The sequence below is a fragment of the Danio aesculapii genome, chromosome 17 (assembly GCF_903798145.1).
Source record: "Danio aesculapii chromosome 17, fDanAes4.1, whole genome shotgun sequence".
NCBI classification, from domain to species: Eukaryota; Metazoa; Chordata; class Actinopteri; order Cypriniformes; family Danionidae; genus Danio; species Danio aesculapii.
In genome coordinates, this window is record NC_079451.1 from 1,431,767 (window position 1) to 1,458,306 (window position 26,540).

Consider the following 26,540-nt stretch of genomic DNA (forward strand, 5'->3'; position numbering starts at 1 on the left):
TATAAGCAATATTAATTCAACCAAAAAAATTAAATTTACAGTTAATTTACTCACCCTCAGGCCATTACAAATGTAGGTGCCTCTCTTTCTTCAGTGGAGGACTAAAGATTTTTGCTGAATTTGTGGACTTTGGTGATTCATATAATACAAGTCAATGGTCACGTGTTAATAAATAGGCATGCACCAAATTTTCAGCCACCTATAACAATTATATTGTGATGTCCAGCATCAACATCTTACCTGAACACATCTAGAGCAACACTTACAGCATATTCAGCCTCATTCAGAAAGAAAGCATGTGAACTGTTCATAAGCCATACTTCAGGAATGATTAAACGCAGCCCACATATAATCCAGATAAAACAAGTGTTGAGTTTTCAGTCGTGTGTCGTGTTTCATTAGTGTTGTGCACAGAACATGTTGAGTCTTTACATCTTCACCTCTTTTATTGGTAATGATTTTCCATCTTGAGGATGAACAGATGAGTCCTAAAAAGAAACAAACTAAATTTAGCCATTTATTCACAATCAGCACATCATATGTGTTCTTACTTGAGTTTAAGTGAGTAAACCTTTTGTAACTTGAAACTGTTAAGGAACTGACTTAACTTACTTTTTTAAAAATGTGCACATAGTTTATTTACTTAATTTAAAAGCAACAGGTTTACTCACTTATTTAAAGTAAAGTCAACTAATCGCTTCAAAAGCAACAGGTTTATTCACTTATTTTAAGTAAAGTCAACTAATCGCTTTAAAAGCAACAGGTTTATTCACTTATTTTAAGTAAAGTCAACTAATCGCTTTAAAAGCAACAGGTTTACTCACTTATTTTAAGTAAAGTCAACTAATCGCTGTAAAAGCAACAGGTTTACTCACTTATTTAAAGTAAAGTCAACTAATCGCTTTAAAAGCAACAGGTTTACTCACTTATTTTAAGTAAAGTCAACTAATCGCTTTAAAAGCAACAGGTTTACTCACTTATTTTAAGTAAAGTCAACTAATCGCTTTAAAAGCAACAGGTTTACTCACTTATTTTAAGTAGTCAACTAATCGCTGTAAAAGCAACAGGTTTACTCACTTATTTTAAGTAAAGTCAACTAATCGCTGTAAAAGCAACAGGTTTACTCACTTATTTTAAGTAAAGTCAACTAATCGCTTTAAAAGCAACAGGTTTACTCACTTATTTTAAGTAAAGTCAACTAATCGCTGTAAAAGCAACAGGTTTACTCACTTATTTTAAGTAAAGTCAACTAATCGCTGTAAAAGCAACAGGTTTACTCACTTATTTTAAGTAAAGTCAACTAATCGCTTTAAAAGCAACAGGTTTACTCACTTATTTTAAGTAAAGTCAACTAATCGCTGTAAAAGCAACAGGTTTACTCACTTATTTTAAGTAAAATCAACTAATCGCTTTAAAAGCAACAGGTTTACTCACTTATTTTAAGTAAAGTCAACTAATCGCTGTAAAAGCAACAGGTTTACTCACTTATTTTAAGTAAAATCAACTAATCGCTTTAAAAGCAACAGGTTTACTCACTTATTTTAAGTAAAATCAACTAATCGCTTTAAAAGCAACAGGTTTACTCATTTATTTTAAGTAAAGTCAACTAATCGCTTTAAAAGCAACAGGTTTTCGCACTTTAATGGATATTATGAGAAAATAAAAGCATTAAATTGCATTTAAAAGGGACCTAATGTGCAAAAATCCCTTTTATAAGGGGTTTAAACACAGTTGTGTGTCAGCAGTGTGTGAATATAACCAGCTTCTAATAGTACAAATGTATTAATTGTATTGTTTATAATCAGACTTGATATAAACAGTCTGCAGAAACACTTTGATTGAAATTCTCCCTTTGAATGATGTCATCAGAGGGGGAAAGTGACCATCTAGTGACCATTTCTCCCTCATTAGCATAGGATGCTATTCTTGTTTTTAATTCTGCCACTTAGTTGACACACAGGCATTTGTAGCTCCGCCCTCTTTTGAGAATTTAAAGCGACAGTCACCAAAACGCCACAAATTAGGATCAAAGCCTAGAAGGGTCAGTTTCAGAGAGTTATAAATTATTATCTGTGTGGTATTTTGAGCTGAAACTTCACACACATACTCTAGGGACATCAGAGACTTATTGTACATCTTGTAAAAAGGGGAACAACAGGTCCTCTTTAAAGATTTGTTCCATTTGCCCCATAATGGAGAGGTTGGAGTGAAAGTGAAACACACTCACAGCATTGGCACTGGTCTCCTGATTGGCCTTCTGTCGCCGCAGGTCAGACTTTATGAATGCTGTGAGGAAGACAGACAGGAACTCAGTCTGATAATGGAAAAGTTAAGTGCAACATTCTCTGACACAATTCTTACAGTTCACTGACATTTATACACTTGTCAGACGCACTCATCCAAAGCGACTCTCTCTGCTTTCACTGCACAAACTATGAGCCTCATTCAGGAAACAACAGCTGAAAATTAAATACACAGTGTTTTTCATAAAGCCAACCCGAGGTGCTGAATTATGATCAGGGCTTAATTTGTGCAGGAACAAGCCGGACCCGGATCCGGCACCTCTAAAATCTGATCCGGCACCTCATTTTACCAATCCCACCCCCTCACACGACTTTCTTCCGCAACTCCTCAACCCTCTTCACTTCCGTCCGCGACACCCCGCACTTCACTTTCGTCCACGACATCCCCCCCGTTCTCCCCGTGTTGGCGTGGGTTTGCTCCGGCTTTATTTAGAGAATCATCAGGCAGGTAAAGATCACAAGAGCAACAGAGAAGCATGCAGGTCATCCAGAAGAGTAGTCGGGTTCACAGGTGAAAGAGATCGATACAGGCAGCAAACAGCATAAACAAGAAACAAGACAAGGGTCAGGAGACACAGTCCAATTGATTAGTCCATCATGAGCTTCCAGCTGTGTGTGTGTGTAATCAGGGGGAATCAGGAACTGGTGTGTGTAAGGTGCATAATGGGAGTTGTAGTTCTCCAGTGATCTGCAAATGCTAGATCGCTGGGGATTGTGAAAGAACACATAAGATCTTACAAATTCATACGAATTAGCCACTAAATAACGTTACGAACTGCAGTGAGATAGAATTGGATACTCATAATACGATACCACTGTGGATTCCAAATCTCAGCACGGTCACCAAATCATTTTTTTTAAAGAGCTATTTCGAAGTATGGCTAAAACACTTTGGCGAACACATGTTAGTTTAATATTTATTGTTGAGCAGATGGCCAACATTCATGAATTATATTAAACCTTAAAAGGGAGAGAGATATTCACTGTGTTCTTTGACACATCATTTATAGTAGGATTGTGAATGAGCGTGCACGTGAGCCCAATTTGTGGATTATTGTAATTCATTAACATACACGTTTAATTATCAAACCTGATCTTTACAAAGTGATTGTGAATTTCAGAGGAGAGTTTTATGCTGTCACCGACTCGCAGTGACGCAGCATACTCATGTGATGGGTTCATACCTGTCATGATGGAGCCGATGAGCAGGAACACGCAGAGGAAGATGTTTCCGGCTAGTGTGCTGAAGTGATCAATGATTTTACCTTGAATGATGGTGAATGCGATTCCAAACACCTGCACACACACCAGAAAACACCATCAGCATGTGTGTATCGTGAACGCACGCTCACATGCTCAGCTGAGGAGCTCAAAAAGTTAGGCTTCTTTATTTTGGTTATTATCTTGAATGACAAATGATTTCAAAAGATTATCACAAGTGTTTGGAAGAATCCAGAGAAATGATCCATTTTTAACTAGTAAGATGGAGCACTAATGCTAATGCTAGTGCTAATGATGTCACACAGCCTCCATTTCTGGTTTGGTTTCCTTTAGTTTTCACTCTATTGGCGTCATCGTGTGATAGATGTGAAAGTATGTTGTGGGACTGCTGTACAGGAGTTATTATTATGGATTATAGATTTAGCGGGGGGGGGGGGGGGATTATTGTTTTTTTAAAAAGCATGACGCTAAAACACAAACACCATTATGAATGTATTAATACATATGCTTGTTTGTTGTAAAATTTCTTAATAATGACAAAAATACTTTCATTTATGCATCTCCCGACTCGCGTGTGCAGCCATGTTGCCATTGTAGATGGTGTATTTGGATAAATTTTCATATCCTTTGGTTTCTAGTGTGGTCCTGGAAAATCTCCATTTCAACGACTATCTAAAGGCCGGCTCACACTGTGCGATTTTATTTATTTATTTTTTTAATAATCCTGGGCGATTGTAGCATGTCAGACTGCTGAACATAGCTCCCATGTCACACTGTAAGAGCTCAGCTGTCATAATCCCTACTGAAAAAAACAGCTTAAACCAGTCTAGGCTAGCTGGCTGGTTTTAGCTGGTCAACCAGGCTGGTTTTAGAGGGGTTTTGGCCATTTCCAGGCTGGTTTCCAGCCATTTCCAGCCTGGTCTTAGCTGATCAGGCTGGAAAATGACCAGCTAAAACCAGCTTGACCAGCCTAGCCAGGCTGGGAGCCCAGCCAAAAGCAGCGATGTCCAGCTTAAACCAGGCTGGTCAAGCTGGTTTTAGCTGGTCATTTTCCAGCCTGACTAGCTAAGACAAAGCTGGAAATGGCTGGAAAACAGCCTGGAAATGGCCAAAACCCCTCTAAAACCAGTCTGGTAAACCAGCTAAAACCAGCCAACCAGCCTAGGCTGGTTTAAGCTGGATTTTTCAGCAGGGATGTCAGACTAAATGAAAATAAAGACGTGCCAAACACAAAAGAAAACTCCCCAGGAGTTTGACGTCATGCACCGTGACACTTTCACTATCCCGCGTTCTGAATTGATTCCTCACAGTAAACGTAAACAATCTGTAGCTGCGATTTTTGCACACAGCGTGTCTCAATAATAAAACCAGTTTTGACACTTCCCCGTGGTCATTTGAATTGTCGCATGGATTGCGCTATCACATCCGGCGCTCCTGTTGGTTCTTGGATGGACGTTCATCATAGCTGTTGTCACACTGCAGGAAAGTGTCTGAAATCTTCTGCCAGAACTTCATCGAAAGAAAAATCTGATCGTAACAGGCATTAAGCGGCTGTCTCTGAACATGTCAAACCAAAGATCACAGACATTAGCCTAGGATTTCAGGAATCTTTTAGGTTTTTTGTTTCAGATGACAAAATCATTGCTGTATTCTCCCAGTGTGAGCAGGACTTAAGGGGTAAGGGGTAAAATTGGGATTGGACCAGAGTGAGTGAGTGAGTGAGTAATGAAATGATGTTCAACCAAATGACCTGCGCGGAGCAGTTGAGCAGTCCTGATGAAGTTCCCTCTGACTCGGGATAGGTGAGCTCCACAGCAAACTCAAAACCTAGCGGCAGATAACCTGTCATGAAGAACCTGAAGAGAGACCAGACTCCACAATCAAAAAGGCACTGCTTTGATCAGTCATCATAATCATTAGATACATACATACATACAGGGGTTGGACAATATAACTGAAAGACAGATACAAGTCCTGCACAGTTGCCAGAGAGATTATAAGCCATTCTTCTTGCAGAAAAGTGGCCAGGTCACTTTGTGATGCTGTTGGAGGAGTGTTTCCTTCACTCGCTCCTCGAAAACACCCCAAAGTGGCAATACATGTTTCACATTGCCCACAGCCCAAGATTTTCACTGCTGGCACCACTGAAACCAACATTTGGCAATGGCACAAGTGACCAAAGGTTTGGCTATAGCATCCTGGCCCTGTTCTTCTTGCGTTCACAGTTCCTCCTGTTGGATGTGGTTCTTCTTCTAGGTGGTTTGCTGACATTATTCTGGATGCCGCAGCTCTTGATACATCACATAGACTTGCTGCCTTGGTCACAGATGCTCCAGCAAGATGCGCACCAACAATCTGTCCTCTTTTCGAATCTGATATGTCCCCATAATGTTGTATGCATCGCAATACTTTAAGCAAAAGTGTGCTGTTACTCTGCTAATTAAACCTTCACACTCGGCTCTTACTGGTGGAATGTGCAGTCAATGAAGATTGGCCACCAGGCCGCTCACATTTAGCCTGAAACCTCCAACACTAAACGGACCAGAGTTTCAGTTTCATTGTCCAACCCATGTAGCTCAGTCATAAAAAATGACAAGCAATCTGCTAGCTCATTTAAATAGCACAAGCTGATTGGACTATGCTGATTCTTCAGCCAATGAGATTGCTTGATCATCATTTAAACTAGGTTCAGTGTTCCTTCGAAACCCTCCACCTCCTCCAGCTCCACCTGTCTAGATCCATCACAGGATTCTTGCACGCATATTAATGCAACAGCATATCTCACACCATGTCCACACATCCACGGTTATTTTTATAAACTGAGTTTTCCCCACTTTCCTTTTAAAAGAAATCTCTGTCCACATTAAAACATTAAACACACTTGTAATGAATGTTAAGGGCACGACGAACCAACAGGCGGAGATGACACTTTTGAGCTGAGTTCACACCAAATGGCGAATTCAGTATTTTTGCGAGTAAACTGCACACAAGTCAATGTGAATAGGAGAAAAAAAAGGTGGATTACCATCCCGCGGTGCTATCAATGCAGAGTTTGCCTCATTTGAACCCAGCCGTGCTGACCAATCAGAAAGGAGAAAACGGCGCATGCTGATATCATGATGGTGTCCACACGAGCACACCGTACCCAGAGTTTCAGAAAATCTTCACCCTGGCTGGGGTTTTGAAAATACCCATGTTCATGTGGACAGGTCTTTACATGTACGCAACAGCATATCTGTGTATCTGTTAACAGCACCAGGTCCATACTTAGAAGCAGTGGTGTAGAGTAATAAACTACAAATACTCAAACTACTGTAATTGACTAGTTTTTCTCAGGATTGTAATTTCCTCAGTAGTTTTAAAACTGTGTACTTTCACTTTCCCTTAAGTATATTTATAGTGCTGTATTGGTACTTTTACTCCACTACTTTTCTTCTACCTGCAGTCACTAGTTTATTTTTCTTCTCTATGATGATAAGAAAACGTCCAACCTAAAATCAACCAAATATCAACATCTAATGATGTTACAGCTTGACGTTGTGTGGACGTTACCACTATGACGTCTATCAGACGTTGAATTTTGGTTGCCATACCTGACGAATAAGTGTCAGTATTTGACGTCAATATGACGTTGGTCTAAGATGTTGGCTCGATGTTGGATTTTGGTCACTTTCTAACACAAGCTACTGTAAAATCAACCAAATGTCATTTGACGTCATTATTGGACATCAAAATAACGTTGTCCTTAGACACTGGCTAGACATTGAATTTTGTTCACCTGACATTACAACCTAAATCTAACCTAATATTAACGTCTTATGACATTGTTTGCCAGCTGGGCAATTACTAAATGCACTACAGAATGTTACGTTTACAGACAACCACAAATTACATGTAAATGCATCAGCTTTTTACAGCATAATACTCACTACTCATGCGTACTTTTGAAAGGTCTATTTACACTTTTAATCTACTTGCACAACATTTAAGTAATGGTACCTTTACTTAAGTATGATTTTTCAGTACTCTTTCCACCACTGCTTAGAAGCTAGTCTCCAAAGCCAAATGCATGAACACTGACATTTCCGTCACCATGCTAAAACTGTTCCAACAATCATAATTGAACTACATTTAGATGTGGATCCAGCAGGATATTGATCTGACTGGTTTAGCATGATTAGCATCTTGCTACATCCTCTGCTTATCAGCCTGCCTCTGTGTCCACTCCCATCTACTATGGCTTCAGCTGCATCTTAAATATCCTGAAGTCTTACCCCAGCACTCCTGACGTGACGAACACAAGCCACAAATGACCCAAGTTCAGGGTGAAGGCGTAGATCAGCATCCCCACAAATGACAGAAGATACACTGAGAGTGTCGTCTGCCTGAGAAGACAATGAGAAAGACAACAGGTCTGACTATAGCAGTATTTATTATTATTATTATTAATTCATTTCTATCACTAAGCTCTCACAGCTAAGAATCAATGCATAATTCTGCTCACTAAAGCCCAGTCAGATTTTCCTACCTGCCATAATAATTCCTTACATTATATAGCACTTTTCTGGGTGCTTTACAGATGTTGGCAGAATCTCCTCATCTGCCACTGTTTTGGTATCCTTACTCTAATTGGGCTTCATATTAACATTAGTCATTTTGAAATGGGTTGTGTTGTGGCAAGCATCGATGGGGAAAATACATTGCTCATACACATATAAAATAAAAAGAAAATGAAAATAACGTCAGCAAACTGCAAAACAACAATCCTATAAACAAATCATCTATTAATGCTTAGATGCATGCTGAAAACTCATCCAACTAAACAATGAAATTCGTTATTTTGAGGAACTTCAAAAACCTGTGTCTGAAAGCTGTTTTCCAGTATGTTAAGTAATGATTAGATACTCAGAGCAAATAAAACATGTTTTTGTCTTTTAAAGTGTAATCATCTAATGATTTCAACCCAGACTCATGGGAAATATGTGCCCAGGGCTACATTTTTTGAGAACCGACAAATATATACCCTGGACTACATTGTCTTGTGGTTTTTGCTTTCACAAATCCACAAGAGGGTGACGTGTACATTTTAAGACAATATCAAATACGTTACTGGCAACCCAGGCTCATTCTGAAAACGTACCTCCACGGACATTTCTGGAGACCGTGAAATACGTCCCAGCGGCACGTTTTTCTGCAGTTTCTGTTTTCGCGAATCCGCCAGAGGTCGCCGTGTACGCTTTTCGAGATCTCAAATTTCCCTCGCGAGTGCCATTTGCGCCTGCTGTTCTCGCGTAAACCCACCAGAGGCCGCTGTCGACTCACTTTTTGACAGACTTTCTAACTGACTGAGCGAACGATCAGCTGACCCACCCTCCCCCTTCCCTAAACCCAACCAATTTTATCGATTGACCCGCCCACCCACTTCCCTAAACCCAACCAACACGTTTCAAAAGCAATCCAAAAAAATAAAAGCCCTCGTCTGATTTTTTTACCACGTTTTCAGATTTTACCACATCCTCACCCTGCTATTCACCTGTTTGTTTTATATTTTGGATTCTGTTTTTGTCTTACCTGCTTTCTGAAACCGCTCTTCACCAGACTCGAACCCCCGTCTTCGTGGTCAACTCCTCTCTGCATGTCAAATCCGCCGACGGACGTGCCGCACTAACGGAACAAACTGGTTGCAGCCGGAATGCCATCCATACGGAGGTAAGCGGTCAGCTGGTAAGCGGAACGGCGTCACACCACCCTGTAGCGTTCCTTTAAAAAAAATGAAATGCAGCCATACGTACCGCCGCCTACGTAATTCGCTGTCTCCAGAAACGTCCGCAGGGCTACGTTTTCACAATGACTCTGTGTTGGTTACTGAAGCATGTTTTCTCATACGTGCCATTCCTCATAAATCCACTAGAGGGCGCTGTGTGCACTTCTGCCAATATTAACATCTTCCTCATGTGCATCTGTCAGTCAGTCGACAGCGCCCTCTGGTGGATTTATGTAAGAAGAGCAGGGCCGAATGGCACTAGCGAGAGAAATTTGAGATCTCAAAAAGCAGACACAGTGGCCTCTGGTGGATTCCTGAAATAAAAGCTGCAAAAAGCATACCTCCTGGGACGTATTTTACTCTCTCCAGAAATGTATATAGGGGTAGGTTTTCAGAATGAGCCTGATTTGGTTTTTATTAACCAATATTATCAAAAAAAGTATTAAGTTATGAAAGTCAGTTATGTGGCATTAAAATGTTACCCTGTTAACTTGTGTATGGGACATGTTTTTTAACAGGCTACACCAATATTTCAAGAAAGAGCAGGTGAAGAGTTCAGATGCAAAAACCTTTAAGTGCTGTCTGAAATTCTCATCTAAAATGAGCATTTTCTCAAGCTGTAGTAGTTTTAATAATTGCACTTATATGGCAAAGAATGGGTTATTTAATTGCCTTTAAGGTGAAATAACTGAACATAAACATTGAAGTCAGATGGCATCTAGAGGTGTTTGCATCTGAACTCTTCAAGTATTTCCTAATAATAATAACCAGCCTCAGTGGAAAACAAGATTCCTGTGCGTCCAAGTAGTTCTGTAATACCTTTAGCTCTCTCTAAATAAACTGCGTATTATGAGGAAGCTCAGTTCTGTACAACCACGCGTAAGGAAACGTCCCGGTGCTGGGATCCGCCGTGGGCCATTCTGACTCCAGTGATTATAGAGCCAAGATGATGTGCGCTCATTGAACAGGCACTTTCACAACAGATAAAGAGAGAAGAGCCTTCATCACGCATCCACAGACAATAAATATGAGCGACCGTCTCTTATATAACACTAATAATATTGAGAGGTGCATGGGAGATCTGTAAAAACTAAGAAAACTTACTCTATTTCTGAGAGTACATTTATGCAACTTTTTGAAAACTCTCAGACTTTGAAATGATTTAATATGCCATTCTGAATACCTCAAAACATTCCAATGATGAGCGTTCCAATCACTGAAACATACAACAATCCAACCAGAGGACCATTCCAATGATGAGCTGGAACATTCCAATGATGAGGGTTCCAATCAGTAGAACATTCCAATGATGCGTTTTCCAATGATTGGAACATTCCAACAATGAGCATTCCAATCAGTGGAACATTCCAATGGTGAGCATTCCAATCAGTGGAACATTCCAATGGTGAGCGTTACAATCATTGGAACATTCCAGATATGAGTGTTCCAATCACTGAAACATACAACGTTCCAACAAGTGGAACATTCCAATGATGAGTTCTCCAATGATTGGAACATTCCAATAATGAGCATTCCAATCAGTGGAACATTCCATGGGTGACCGTTCCAACCAGTGGAACATTCCAATAATGCGTTATTCCAATGATTGGAATATTCCAATAATGAGCATTCCAGTCAGTGGAACATTCCAATGATGAACATTCCAATGAGTGGAACATTCCAATGGTGAGCATTCCAATCAGTGGAACATTCCAATGGTGAGCATTACAATCATTGGAACATTCCAATTATGAGTGTTCAATCACTGAAATATACAACGTTCCAACAAGTGGAACATTCCAATGATGAGTTTTCCAATGATTAGAACATTCCAATAATGAGCATTCTAATCAGTGGAACATTCCATGGGTGAGCATTCCAACCAGTGAAACATTTCAATAATGCGTTATTTCAATGATTGGAACATTCCAATAATGAGCATTCTAATCAGTGGAACATTCCATAGGTGACCGTTCCAACCAGTGGAACATTCCAATAATGCGTTATTTCAATGATTGGAATATTCCAATAATGAGCATTCCAATCAGTGGAACATTCCAATGATGAACATTCCAGTGAGTGGAACATTCCAATGGTGAGCATTCCAATCAGTGGAACATTCCAATGGTGAGCATTACAATCATTGGAACATTCCAATTATGAGTGTTCCAATCACTGAAACATACAACGTTCCAACAAGTGGAACATTCCAATGATGAGTTTTCCAATGATTGGAACATTCCAATAATGAGCATTCTAATCAGTGGAACATTCCATGGGTGAGCGTTCCAACCAGTGAAACATTCCAATAATGCGTTATTCCAATGATTGGAATATTCCAATAATGAGCTTTCCAGTCAGTGGAACATTCCAATGGTAAGCATTCCAATCAGTGGAACATTCCAATGGTGACCTTTACAACCAGTGGAACATTCCAATGATGAGTTTTCCAATGATTGGAACATTCCAATATGTATGCATGTGTGTGTGTAATAATACTTTAAAAACTTTTATCTTGGATGTGATATTTATAATTATCACCGCTGATGAAACAATCACAGAATGACTGACAGAACACTGGCCCGATTTCATAACGGACTGAACTAACTTACACGTAACCAGTTAACTTTAGTAGTTAAGTTATTATAACGAGTAGTTCCTTTATTATAAGGGTCACAGATGAGTTTTGAGTTTATAATCTCTTTACTCTTTACTTGAATCGTTTACTACGATTTACAGTTCATTGTTGGCCTTCATTAACTCTTGTGTACTGTTCAAACTGACTCCCCTTTCATTATGTTGGGGACTGTTTTTGCCCCATTGACTTCCATCAAAAAAAGAATCACATTTTTTACTGCAAAGCCATGACACCATATATTCAGGCATTCTTAATTGTTGGTGGTTTACCCTGTTAGAAAGAGGTAAAATGATCATCAGTTGGTGCATTAACCCTTTAGATGCCTGTACAAAAAATGTTGGCTTTTATATGGAGATTTATGGAGTATAATAGCAAATTCACACATGCACACACACTATACTCTATATAAAAATAAGAAATTAAGCTCTTTTTTTGCACTGCAACTGATGATGAACAGTAAAAATGACAAATCGCACCTCTTTCCAACAGGGAAAACCAGCAACAATCAGGAATGCATGATTATATGGTGTCAGAGTCTTGCAATTAAAAAAATGTGATTGTAATAGACGTCAATGGGGAAAAAACAGCCCCAAGCATAACAAATTGGTAGTCATTTTAAGTATATTGATGAGTTTTTTTAAAGCATTTTCCCAAAATATGTGTCAAAATAAGATTTATCAGCAAAAAATCTTTCCATTTGCTGAAACAGAGGGAAAGCTGTGGCCAAAATCAGGCCAGAGTGGATGAAAACGACGCAACAGCACACAAGGGTTAAATACAGCATTAAATATATAAATAACAATATAAAATATATGTACAATATATAAATCAGAAACGTGCCAACAGTCAATGTTTGAGTTCAGTCATTTAAGTTAAAATTAACTTATGCCTATAGCAAAGTTGTTGATTAAAAAATACACATTTCAGTTTATTTATTGCCTTTTCCAGTTGAAGTTAACATTAAAAATAGCCAGTGGCTTTTATAAAACAATTTTTTTAAAATGATTTTGCTCTGTTATGGTTATATGGTTAGTGTACTGATTAATAAATACCTCTTTTTTTTGCACAATACTATGTAATGACCTAAAAATGTCACTGTAAACATTTTCGATGTGGCTCAAACTAATCAAATGACTATTATTTTAAATTACAGTCTGTGATTTGCACACTAATACAAACAATATTTATTCAGCTGTTTACACAATTTGCAGGGTAGAAATAATGTTTGAAATGAGTAACTATTGTCTCTTTGGGTGATGTTTTAACAGTGGAGTCACTGAACGTGAAGAGAGTTATAAACCCCTTGACACATTCTTGAAACAAGGTCAGCAGGAGTAATAAACCCCGGTAACCGCTGATCTGTCCTGGTAAATCCTCTCACACATGACGAGATTAAGACAAACAGAGGCTCTATTATTGCAGGAAAGCGCATTAGAGGCTGCTTTACATGAGTCAAAGTTAACAGATTTAGTCAGAAATGTCTAGGACAGAAAAGGTCAGTCTATCAAAGGTGCGTAATGCTTAAATAATAATGTATTTAGGAGCTCTCACTCCAAAGTTCCCATTAATGTCTTGTTTGCAATATAATCATTAAAAATTGCAATAATAAAAAACAATTGTTCACAATAACAGTCACTCTGTGCAAATCTCTGTGCTTAACAAAGGAAATTAAACATGTGGGCTGATGGATGTGTTCAGTGAGTGAGTTTCCACCGTTTCCACCAAAGTAAAGGAGTAAAGAGTAAAAGTAAACTAAAGAGAAAGTAAAGAGGCCAAATGGAGGAGGCTCGTTCTTTATCCTCGCGCTGCACATGCTCTGTTAACTGTTTACTCGCTAGTGAAGCGTTCAGTTTTTACACTTACAAAGTCGCCATGTTAATAACAAATGCACCATGGAGCGACGCAACTGACTCTTAAAGGGAATGAGAGACGAGACTCTGATTGGTTTAATGCACGTTATGCTCAAAACACAGCCAGAACTCATTAAGAGAATAAGCACAACCCTGTTAGATGATCAAGACTACTATAGTCTATTAAACAGGTTTGAATTGGAGGTGGTGTGAGCTTAACTATGCAGAGCTTCGGCCCTCCAGGAATTGAGTTTGAGACCATTGCTATATCATAAGGACATGTAGATGATGTTATTCACTAAACAAATAGTAAGAACCACTTAAAATATAGTGTAACAATATAGTGTAACACTGTTTGTCTGTAGCTTAACAAAAATAATGGTCACCCTTTATTTTAATGTACAATTCAGACTATTAATAAACCATTAACTAAGACTTTTAGCTCAATAATCTTCTAATTAGCTGCTTATTAATAGATAGTAAGGTAATATTAGGGATGTAAAATAAGGTCATGCCTGTTAAGTGCTTATAAACAGTGAATATCTTAATAATAGTTAGGTAATAAGCCTGTAGTGAATGCTGTGAATTGTTACTTAAACCAAAGTGTCACCAAAATGAGTGCTATAAATATGTGGAGCTCGTGGGAGAAAGAAATAACAGAGAGTCTTACTTGTAAGTCTTGGTTTTGTCTAGCCAGACTCCGCAGATCAGAGAGCCGACGACTCCAGCGACTACGAGAGTCAAGCCAATTCTCCCAGCATTCACCTCTTCACCCTGCGCTTCACACAGACAGCTTTAATACAGGCGCATCTGTAAGACCAGGCTCTCATGCCTTCAACACACTCAATAAACTGAGGGAGATCATCTCAAAATACACGACTTCAATCATTTGTTCAGTAATGAAAAAGCAACCCAATGTACGCAAAGAATTATATATATATATGGATAACACTTTAAAGTACCCATGAAATCAAAACTACGCATAGGGATGTTGTTAGCTCACATTGCTAGTTTTGTAGTGAACAATTCATCCGTGCATGTCATTAAGACAAAAACAAATAGTTTGCCTGTCTAATCTTTAATTGAAATCTGAAAATGCACTTCCTGTTTGTTTTCAGCTCAATTCTCAGATTAGGTCTATCTGAGGTATTGGGCGTGGCTAACATACTTAACCACGCCCCTTTAACTGTCATAACTATGACAGCAAACAGAAATGGTGAGGACGAGGTTGTAATAACTCTCCCCAAACCCTTTTCCACATCTTTCTGAATGAAACGCCTACTTTACTACATCCAATCAGCTCGTAAATAATCTATTTCTGTCTTTTTATTTTTAATTTTTTATTTTTTTTTGGTCTGATCTGTTCAAGATTACTGTGTTTTGTGCTATGTTTGCCATTAATTTATTGTGCGAGATCAAGTGATCAAGGAGAGTATAACGATTTTTTTGAACATTACATGCTGTGGACTTTTCTTAAAGGGGCAGTATGTGAGATTGACACCCAGTGGTTGAACTAGGTATTGCACTCCTGGATCAAAACATACAAGCGCAGGTTGCCAGATTGACGACACCAACAGGAGTGTGCCTGACCGTCGAGACTAAAGGCTGATTTAAATCGTGTCCTATATAAAAGCAAAGGCACAATATAGAAGTAATATTTTACATATTAAAATAAGTTTTTGTTCTAATCAACACCTGAAATTTATATTTTAGAAAACTGACAATGATCACCTCAGGTACACCTCATGTGCTTTATTCAGTGTTAAATGCTAATAATGTGAGTTTGAACGCCATTTTACGTGACATTTATTGCCATACACTGAAAGCAGCAGCAGATATTTCACCTCAGATCTGGAAAATTAAATATACCATCTGAAACTGAACTTCTGAACTGTGACTTGAACACATATCAGTGATTCAGCATCTACATTTAATCATGTTAAAGAGGTTTAATATGTATAAACTAGGTTATAAACCTCACCATTTCGCTGGAGTGCAGTGAGTGCACTATTCTGTGCTTCTGAATGGCTGTGTTTACATTTCTGTCGTGTTTCGTCTGGTGCAAACAGCCAAATTGCTCATCACTGCAAATCTCTTCATGTAGCGTGTTGTTAGGACACTCGGTTACAATGTAACCTGCTCCTCTAATGTTTATGTTCGTAATATTTATATCATTTGCTAATTAATAACCACCTCATGTGGAACTCTGAATCTGCGTCTCATTTCAGAGTCTGCTACTGTCCACTGGAGGACGCATTTAAATCACGGACGAATACTCTGAGAGCTTTCCTGACTGAATGAAATACACGTTTTTCCACCAAGGCAACCCGGTGTGCTGAAATATAATTGGCTATAGTGGCATTGGGTGGGTTAAATTACCAAAACAAAGACAGCCGTTCCGGCGCGTAACGCACATAATCAAAGCAGAATATCTGACCTCAGCATTGTTTTTCAGATAAACAAGAATGTTCACTGAGCATGTTTCTGAAACATCTGCAAACATATTATGGTATTTATATGCTTTAGAAGAGTCAAACACTTACATACAGCACCTTTAAGTAAATAAATCTGATACTTTAGGAAGTTTTGGTGTTGCCGTCTTTTCATAAATGTTTGTGTGGTTTTTGTTTGGCTGAGTATCCACTTTAAATTGACGTGCATGCCTTTGTTAAATTATTTTTGATAATAACTACTTAAAATATGTCATTCTGCTCTTCAAGATTGACATGGTAATATTTTGACTCACAGGGTAATGCTCTATTATCATCCTGTTCAACAAGGTGGAAACTGCATAGAAAGAGCCGACATTCAGTCCTGGGAAAACAAGAGATAGTTAGAAAAGGGTGACACTTTAGTTTAAGAAACACATCATTTATTACTGGCTTATTATTATTATTATTATTATTAAGATATGAACTGTTTATTAGCACTTATATACTATGATCTCATTTTAAATCCCAATACCTAACCCAACTACTACCTTACTAACTAGTAATAAGCAGTTAATTAGTAGTTTATTGAGCTAAAAGTCTTAGTTAATGGTTCGTTAATAGTGTTAATTGCACTTTAAAATAAAGGGTGAGCCAGAAAAATAACTCTGAGGATCATGCACTGTAAAATAAAATAAAAAATTCACATTTGTTTACTAAAATAGCATTGGTCTGTCCTCTATAGTGGTGGTTACTCTACAATAGTGCACACACAATATGCAAATGCCAGAATGTAAAGTACTAGAAATCCTAATAATTAGTGACGAGCACCGTAGCTGATGAGGAGGAGGATGAAGGGTTTGTTGCACATCAGTCTTGCGATGGACGCCAGGTATGAGGACTGTCCCGTAGGCATGTTTCTGAGAGCGACCTGAGCCAGAGATGGAGGTGTTTCGGGTTTCTCCTGAAACACTGAGACACACAGTCATTCAAACACACACAAATAAAGATCAAAATATTCATTAATTACCACAGTTCAGTCAACATGAATGAGTTTACTAATATAGTAAAAACTCACAGATATCATGAGGGATCATTTGTGCTTCATTTAACCCAGGCTCATTATGGATATGTCCCGCTATATACATTTCTGCAGAGTGCCTAATATGTCCCAGGAGATACATATTTTCGCAGTTTTTGTTTTCGTGAATGCACCAGAGGCCGATGTGTACGCTCAGATCTCAAATGTCTCTCGCGAATTCGCGCCTGCTGTTCGCGAATCGGTTTGAAGTCTAAATGATTCGCCCACCTGTGAATATTTCTTTTTCTTTTTCAAATATTTCCCAAATGATGTTGAACAGATTCAGGAATTTTTCACAGTATTTCCTATAATATTTGTTTTTCTGGTGAAAGTCTTATTTGATTTATTTCAGCTAGAATAAAAACAGTTTTTAATTGTTTTAAATCCAGTTTTTAATTGTTTTAAGGTCAATATTATTCAACCCAGGCTCATTCTGAAAACGTAGTCCAGTGGACGTTTCTGGAGACTGCAAATTATGTAGCCGGATGTTCGTATGGCTGCATTTAATTATTTAAGCGAACGCTACGGGGCAGTATGATGCCGTTTCTTAGGAGCTGATAGGAGCTGACCACGACGACGACGACTGGGTTCGAATTCGGGGAAGAGCGGTTCCAGAAATCAGGTAAAACAAAAACAGAATCTAAGAAATTAACTGAACAAGTTCATAACAGGGCGAGAGTGTGGTAAAATCCGAAAACGTGGTAAAAAAAATCAGGCGAGGGCTTTTCTTTTTCTGGGCGGCTTTTGTAAATTGTTGGTGGGGTTTAGGGAAGTAATCGGGCGGGCGGGTGGGTCAATCGGTAAAATTGGTTGGGTTCAGGGAAGGAGGAGGATGGGTCGGCCGGTCGCCCAGTCAATCATTCAGCCAGTCGGACGGACAGACGGTCATTCAACAGCGGCCCTTTGGTGGGTTGATGCGAGAACAGCGCGGGCGCGAACGTTTGAGACATTTGAGAAGCGAAAAATCGCACACAGCGGCCTCTCGTGGATTCGCTAAAACAAAAACTGCAAAAATACGTACCTCCCGGGACGTATTTCGCTGTCTCCAGAAACGTCCAAGGGACTACGTTTTCAAAATGAGCCTGGGTTGATATTATTCGCCCCCTTCAGCAATATTAGTTTTGGATTGTCTCCAGAATAAACCACTGTTATACAATGACTTGCCTAATTACCCTAACTTTACCCTAATTACCCTAGTGAAGCCTTTAAATGTCACTTTAAGCTGAATACTAGTGTCTTGAAGAATATCTAGTCTAATATTATTTACTGTCATCATGGCAAAGAGAAAATAAATCAGCTATTAGTAATGAGTTAATAAAACTATCATGATTAAAAAAGTGTTGAACATAAATCTCTCCGTTAAACAGAAATTGGGAAAAAATATACAAGGGGGCTAATAATTCATTTAAGTTGTCTAAAGTCAACTTTCTTACCAAACACCACCAGCAGAAAGATGAGTGTGGCCACGGCAGCTGTGATGTAGAACATGATGCTGATGTGTTCGGCCAATTCACCCATGTCCTCCACATTCGGCACGAGAACTGGCGGGACCAAGAAGCCAATAGCAATGCCAAGCTGACGGGGGAAGGACATAAAGAATAAATGGATTTGATCAGATTTTGAAAACAGTTAAACCCCTTTCGTTATGTTAGGGATGAAGTGATAAACGTAAGTAAAGGAGTTAAATGTAAGAATATGGATGTTAATGTATTCAATGACGGTCAAGATGATTCGAAGTTCCCGGATGAATCTGTGTTATTTAGAGGTTGATATCTGTGAATAACATACCTTGGAATGTAGCGACTGACCAATTAAAACCCAGGTATTATTCTAAACAGCCGTGTAATAAGCTGAGGATAAAGAACGTCCAGGAGGTTGTTATCGCACAAAGCCCAACAGGTTTATCTGCAGCCCGATGTGATGTAGAGCACTGCTGTATAAGACTGCAGAGTTTATTTTGGAAAAACAACCATCCTGGATGTACTTTATCCCCCTTATTACACGAGTATTGCCACAAAACATAAGAAATTAGACACAAAACATTGTTCAAAGTCGTAATAGTTTATTTAGTCTTATATCAAACTCAAAGCTGACAGAAATGAAACCAGCTGATGGAGTATACACTAACCTGCACATTATTCAGACACAAGATGGCGCCAAACAGTCAAGAACGCAAAGCTGACAGAAACTAAAACAGCTGATGGAGTATACACTAACCTGCACATTAATCAGACACAAGATGGCGCCAAACAGTCAAGAATGCAAAGCTGACAGAAACTAAAACAGCTGATGGAGTATACACTAACCTGCACAATATTCGAACATAAGATGGCGTCAAACAATCAAACACAAAGCTGACAGAAACTAAAACAGCTGATGGAGTATACACTAACCTGTGCATTATTCAGACACTAGATGGAGACAAACAGACTAAAACACAAAGCTGACAGAAACTAAAACAGCAGATGGAGTATTCACTAACCTGAGCATTATTCAGACACTAGATGGCGCCAAACAGACTAAAACACAAAGCTGACAGAAACTAAAACAGCTGATGGAGTATACACTAACCTGTGCATTATTCAGACACTAGATGGTGCCAAACATTCAAAAACACAAAGCTGAGAGACACTAAAACAGCTGATGGAGTATACACTAACCTGCGCATTATTCAGACACAAGATGGCGCCAAACAGTCAAAAACACAAAGCTGACAGAAACTAAAACAGCTGATGGAGTATACACTAACCTGCGCATTATTCAGACACAAGATGGCGCCAAACAGTCAAGAATGCAAAGCTGACAGAAACTAAAACAGCTGATGGAGAATACACTAACCTATGTATTTTTTATTCACAAGACGGTGCCAAACAGTCAAAAACAGCAGTGTCACAGAGAAGCAGATACATGTGAATGTCGATGTAAGTATAAGTATATGGATGAATGTGTTTACTAAAGGTCAAAGTAAGTAACCGGATGAGTCTGTAAGTGAAAACATTCAGATTTCACACATGAATATGTGCACACACATGTTTAGTGAATGAGTGCCAAAATTCCATACTTACTCCCAGGGCCGTTTATATCGAAGTTGATATTTAGCCACACCATATTGGTGTTTCGTAACATCTAGTTTTCACGAGGTGAGTCATAAGCCCATCGCTCAACCCCCAACCTGGAGGACCAGGACATACACACATACACTACGGACAATTTAGCTTACTCAACTGACCTATAGCGCATGTCTTTGGACTCGTGGGGGAAACTCCACACAGAAATGCCACACAGAAGGGCTCGAACCAGCGATCTGTAAGGCGACTGGATTTGTTTAACTTTGCAAAAAGTTATTGGCATCAAAAAAAAACAAGCGCAATACAAAAAGTCCAATTTACAACAAGGAATATGCCAACCTGATTCACAGAACAAAACAGATCAAACTGAGCCTCTGGATTGATGAGGCAATACAAATCGGCATGAGGGGCACCACAAAAGTCTTAAGTTGCACAAGTATACTTGGGAGCAACCAAAACACACAGTATTCATTCAATTGTTTTCCTTCGGCTTAATCCCTTTATTCATCAAGGGTCTCCACAGCGGAATGAACCGCCAACTATTCCGGCATATGTTTTACGCAGCGGATGCCCTTCCAGCAGCAACTCATTACTGGGAAACACCCATACATACTCATTCACACACATACACTTCGGACAATTTAGTTCATACATTCATTTCCTTTTCGGCTTAGTCCCTTTATTCATCAGGGGTCTCCACAGCGGAATGAACCACCAACTATTACAGCATATGTTTTAGCAGCGGACGCCCTTCCAGCTGCAACCCAGTATTGGGAAACATCCATACACACTTATTCACATACATACACTATGGTCAATTTAGTTGATCAATTCCCCTATAGCACATGTGTTTGGACTGTAGGGGAAACCGGAGCACCCGAAGGAAACCCACGCCAACACGGGGAGAACATGCAAACTCCTGCAACTGACCCAGCCAGGACTCGAACCAGCAACCTTCATGCTGTAAGGCGACAGTGCTAACCACTGATAATACACTATATATGTGCTGAAATGAATCTGTTTATGCCAAAAATCATTAGAATAGTAAATAAAGATGAGGCTGCATGAAGATATTTTGCAAATATCCTACTGTAAATATATTAAAGGCTAATTTCTGATTAGAAATGTTGAAGTAGAAGTGTAAGCACTTGATTTAGACTAATTTAAGGTTGATTTTCTCAATGTATATATATATATGGGTTGATATAATCCTGAGATTCCAGATTTCCAAATAGTTGTATATCAGCCAAATATTGTCTTAAACCAGGGGTGTCCAAACTCGGTCCTGGAGGGCCGGTGTCCTGGACGGTTTAGCTCCAAACCTAATCAAACACACCTGAACCAGCTAATCAAGCTCTTACTAGGTATACTAGGAACTTCCTGGCAGGTATGTTGAAGCAAGTTAGAGCTAAACTGTGCAGGACACCGGCCCTCCAGGACCGAGTTTGGACACCCCTGTCTTAAACCATACGTCAATGGAAAGATGGTTTATTTAGCTTTCATTATTCATAAAAATAGATCTTTTTTTCATAAACTGACCCTTCAGACTGGTCACAGATAATAATATGATATTAAGAACACTACTAACATTATCAATAACCACTGAGCAGCTTTTTTTTAACCAATTCACGAAAACACACACTCCGAAACTGAAATAAAACCAAATATTTAGACTTGCAGAACACAGAGAGACAGGATTAATCAACCGTTTAAATGCAACTAGCACACACACACACACACACACACACACACACACACACATCAATCCAGCTATGTAGAGCGAAACCCTTTCTAAAAGTGATGTGGAGAATAACACTTTCTGTTATTTAGCGTGCTACAAACCACGGGGTCACGCAGGTCATGTTTCATTTCAGAGCTGGTTATTGAGAAATGTGTCTTAGGATTGGATGTAACATTTCAGACCTTCAGTGCAGTAAAACCTCCACCTCTTCATTCGCATCCATTAGCCTATCAGCATGTCGGTGTTTTTATCTCATTTGCTCAAAATCCTGTCCAGTTCATATCAGACAAGCATACACACCCTGTGTTGTGCTCTATACTTACACATTTGCATCTTACTGTCACACTGTGAGCGAGCATGACACAAATAGTTTCTGAATGACGATTAAGGAGATGAGCTGACACGAGCATGAGACATCAAATGGAGAACGCTGATATTATTTACATTTGATTATATCAACCTAAATCAACCATGGCTCAGTGGTTAGCACTGTCGCCTCACAGCAAGAAGGTCGCTGGTTTGAGCATTTCTGTGTGGAGTTTGTATGTTCTCCCCGTGTTGGTGTGGGTTTTCTTCAGGTGCTCCCCCACAGTCCAAACACATGCGCTATAGGGGAACCGATGAACTAAATTGGCCGTAGTGTATGAGTATGTGTGTGTATGGGTGTTTCCCAGTACTGGGTTGCTGCTGGAAGGGCATCCGCTGTGTAAAAGATATGCTGGAATAGTTGGCGGTTCATTCTGCTCTGGGGACCCCTGATAAATAAGGCACGAAGCCGAAGGAAAGTGAGTGATTAAATCAACTGTAGGTTTACCATGGTATTTGAACAAATGAACAAAATGGAGAAAAAACAATATGGTAAATATAATTTTACTCATTAATATTTGTAAGGAAATTATAGAAATATAAAACATAACAGATTAATTGAAGTACTTGCTTTACTGTATGGCTCAAAGACACTAGGCTATATGTGGTGTTTAGATTTGCAGAAGTTAATCTGTGGTTCCCATGGTTGACTATGGTAGCCCAAATTAACCATGGTTTTGCAACACCAACCCAAGTTTTACTATTTGTAGTAAAACTGTAGTTATACAAATGTAAGTCAACGCTCCAAAAAACATGGTTACTACAATTTTACTATGGTGGTAGCCCCAAATGAACCATAGTTTTGCAACACCAAGCCAAAACTGTATACAATATCCATAAATGAGCAATTTTCCTTATTTTGTGCTTCGTGATTTTATTTTTCCACGTTTATTTCTGCTTTTGAATTGCATAATGGGAGCTCCATCTTTCTTCTGACAACTTTTAACCTTGAAAAGTGCCTTTTATGAGCATGTTTAATAGTTTGCGGTGCTATGTTGTCTGGGTTGGTGTTGTTTATTACACTAAAAATACCTGGTAATAAACTGCAGCACATTCTCTGTTATTTTACAGACTTATTTCTCTACATATTATACATTATATTATTTCAAACCACTAAAACGTCAATAAAAGTCACTTTGTTAAACTGTAGTTGATTTTTCAACACCAAAAGAGGACAGAGCAGAGATCAACATCCTATAGTGCATTTCACAATTATAAATAAACCAAAAACACTTGTGAATCACACAATTGTTCACTCACAGATAATTTGACAGTGTAGTTTTATCATTTGTAGTAGCACTGTAGTTATATAAAGAAGTCAGTGCGCCAAAACAGCATGTTTAGGCTACTACAATTGTTCATTTTAAAGGGAATTATGGAACACAGTAGATTATTCCAAGTATTTCGCTGTATTTTGGCTCAAAAACACCATTAGTTACATATTAATAGTTTAGTGTGAGTCTCCAATTGGTGCTCGTGCGCTTTTACGCACCTGGTTTCCGAACACGCCGATGGCGCAGGCGGTGGACACCTCATCGGACCCGAACCACACGGACGCCACCTGAGACGGCATGCCCAGGATGAAGACTTGCGCGCAGGAGCAGGCGAACTGCCCAACCATAGTCACCCAGAACAGGCTTGGCTGAACGCTGGCCACTTTGATCCACGTGCCCGCGCAATTGATGGAGGCGGCGAGCAGCGCGACCACCCGCAGCCCCTTCCGCTCCAGCAGCCAGGTCACCGGGAAGATGAAGGGGATGTAAGTCAACATGTAGACCATCGACAGCCAGTCAACGGCGAACGAGGACACCTGGTAGAACTTCATGATGATGTTGTTGATAATGCTGTACTGGATCCACTGGAACGCGTTGCACAGCGAGTACGAGCTGAAGAGCAGCAGAATGACCCATCTTCTCCGGTACAACCGGGTGCTGGTAACACCGGAGACTTCCAAGTTTCCATCAGTCTGAACGTCGATATGATTATCAGCTTTTTCGCACATTTTTGAGGTGTTAATCCTGCTCTATAATTGGAAAGATCGCGTGCTTTTGTTATTAGGTCACATTAAGGAAATGTTCCAGATGTAAATAAGTTCCTTTAACATGAGGATAGACTTTGTTAACAGCCCTAATAAAAGTGGATCAGTCCAAAGGTGAAGACAGAATAGCAACTATTTCTGGCTGATTTCATGCGCGCGCGCTTTGCTCTCCACATCTGATCTGCTCTGCGCTTCAGAACGGCATGACAGAGAAACTCCAGCACGTGATCAGCTGTTAATCATTGGTTCCTTCTCGACCAAACACACACACACGTGCTGAAGAAAACGAGCTCTGGTGAACATTGAACGCTATGCTGAAAGGGGTGATTCACACAATTTAAATTCGGCCATCATTTGCTCATCCTTCACTTGTTCCAAACCTGTTTGGGTTCCTTCTGTTCAACACAAATGAAGATATGCTAGATATTTTGTTCCTGCTATGGATGGCAATTATTCCAGCATTCTTCAGAAAATCTCGCGTTGTGTTCAGCAGAAGAATCTCAAAGTTTTGAGCGACTTAGAGTATTTGTAAAGGTGAGGAATGTTTCAGTTTTGGGTGAACGATGCATTGAAGCCCTCTGCTGGCCACAAACCACCAGGGATTTACTGATATTGGGGGCCCTCAGAAGTTCCAGACAGTCCTAACATACACTCCTTGTATTTTTATTCATTTATTTTTATGTTGTTCTTATGTCAGTCTTATTTTCTACACCCTAATGCAGTCTCTGGTCCCCTTTATATTAGGTGGTCCTAACTAATATGTACCTTCACTGAAATTAATCATTTATTACTTATTGTGTAAATATTTTACATTGTACTTATTGATTTGATCTGTAATTAAGCTTAAATCTGCACAGATGTAATAATAATAGTAAAACTGTATTTGTCAGACCCTCATCGAACAAAATAAGTAAGAAAATATACCATTTATAGGGATTGTTTATACTCCTGGGTATTTATTGGGGACCCCCAGATCACCTAAAGGGATAGTTCACCTAAAAATGATAATTCTGTCATCATTTACTCGCCCTTTACTTGTTTCAAACCTTGATGAGTTTCTTTCTTCTCTTAAACACACAAAAGAAGATATTTTGAAGAATGCTGAAAGCTGTTATCCATTAACTTTCATAGTAGGAAAAACCAATACTACAGAAGTCAAAGGTTAGAGGTTTTCAGCTTTCTTCAAAATATCTTCTTTTGTGTGTTTAAGAGACCATTCAGTATAAAGGTTTGAAACCACCTCTGGCTGAGTAAATAGTGAGTAAATGTAAATTTTTAAGGTGTACTATCCCTTTAACTTGCTTATTGATTAAATATGATTTCATATATGAGCACAGGTATGGCCATTTATGAACATATTTGTAATTACAATACTTACAAAAACATGTAAATGTGCATTTTGCACTATTTTGATGTAATATTTTGATTTTGAATATGTTTTAAATATATAAATATGAAGTTGTATGTCATTTGTAATTTGCATATATTTCCTTATATACACTGTTAACGATTTCTTGTAGAATCTACAGTAACTTACTGTAAAACAATCACAGAAAAAATACTGTATTTACTTTTACAGCACCATTTATCTTGCTGTGTGTGCAAACAGTAACATACAGTTCATAATACAGTATAATACTGTGTAATTTAATCGTTAACAGTGTATATAAGAACACATTTGTAATTCCAATGTTTGAAAAAGCAAGTAAATGCCCATTTTTGTAATATTTTAACATGTTTTAAATATATGAAATCCGAATACGAACTTGTATGTCTTATGTAATTTGCATATATTTCCATATTTACACTGTTAAGAGTTTCCCATAGAATCTACAGGAACTTACTGTAAATCAATTACAGAAAAAAAATACTGTATTTACTTTTACAGCACTATTTATCTTGCTGTATATACATTAAAATATACAGTAAGTTTCACACTTTAAGTTGGCACTTTAAAATACAGTAACATACCGCATAACAGTCCCACATTAAAATACAGTTCATATTACAGTTAAATACTGTGTGTTTTATAACAATTGTT

At 38.8% G+C, this 26,540-nt stretch overlaps 1 protein-coding gene across 1 annotated transcript; it reads right to left on the minus strand.

The window, feature by feature from the left end:
* Positions 1-23: 23 nt before the first annotated feature.
* On the minus strand, positions 24-24,680 carry flvcr2a (FLVCR heme transporter 2a). The gene is made up of 10 exons (XM_056477736.1): positions 23,954-24,680; positions 18,720-18,861; positions 17,037-17,177; positions 16,523-16,590; positions 14,447-14,550; positions 7,799-7,909; positions 5,275-5,380; positions 3,488-3,599; positions 2,228-2,286; positions 24-488 (listed from the first exon to the last, which is right to left on the minus strand). The coding sequence occupies exons 1-10, from the start codon at positions 24,461-24,463 to the stop codon at positions 429-431; spliced, it is 1,413 nt and encodes a 470-aa protein (XP_056333711.1). The 5' UTR covers positions 24,464-24,680; the 3' UTR covers positions 24-428.
* Positions 24,681-26,540: the final 1,860 nt, after the last annotated feature.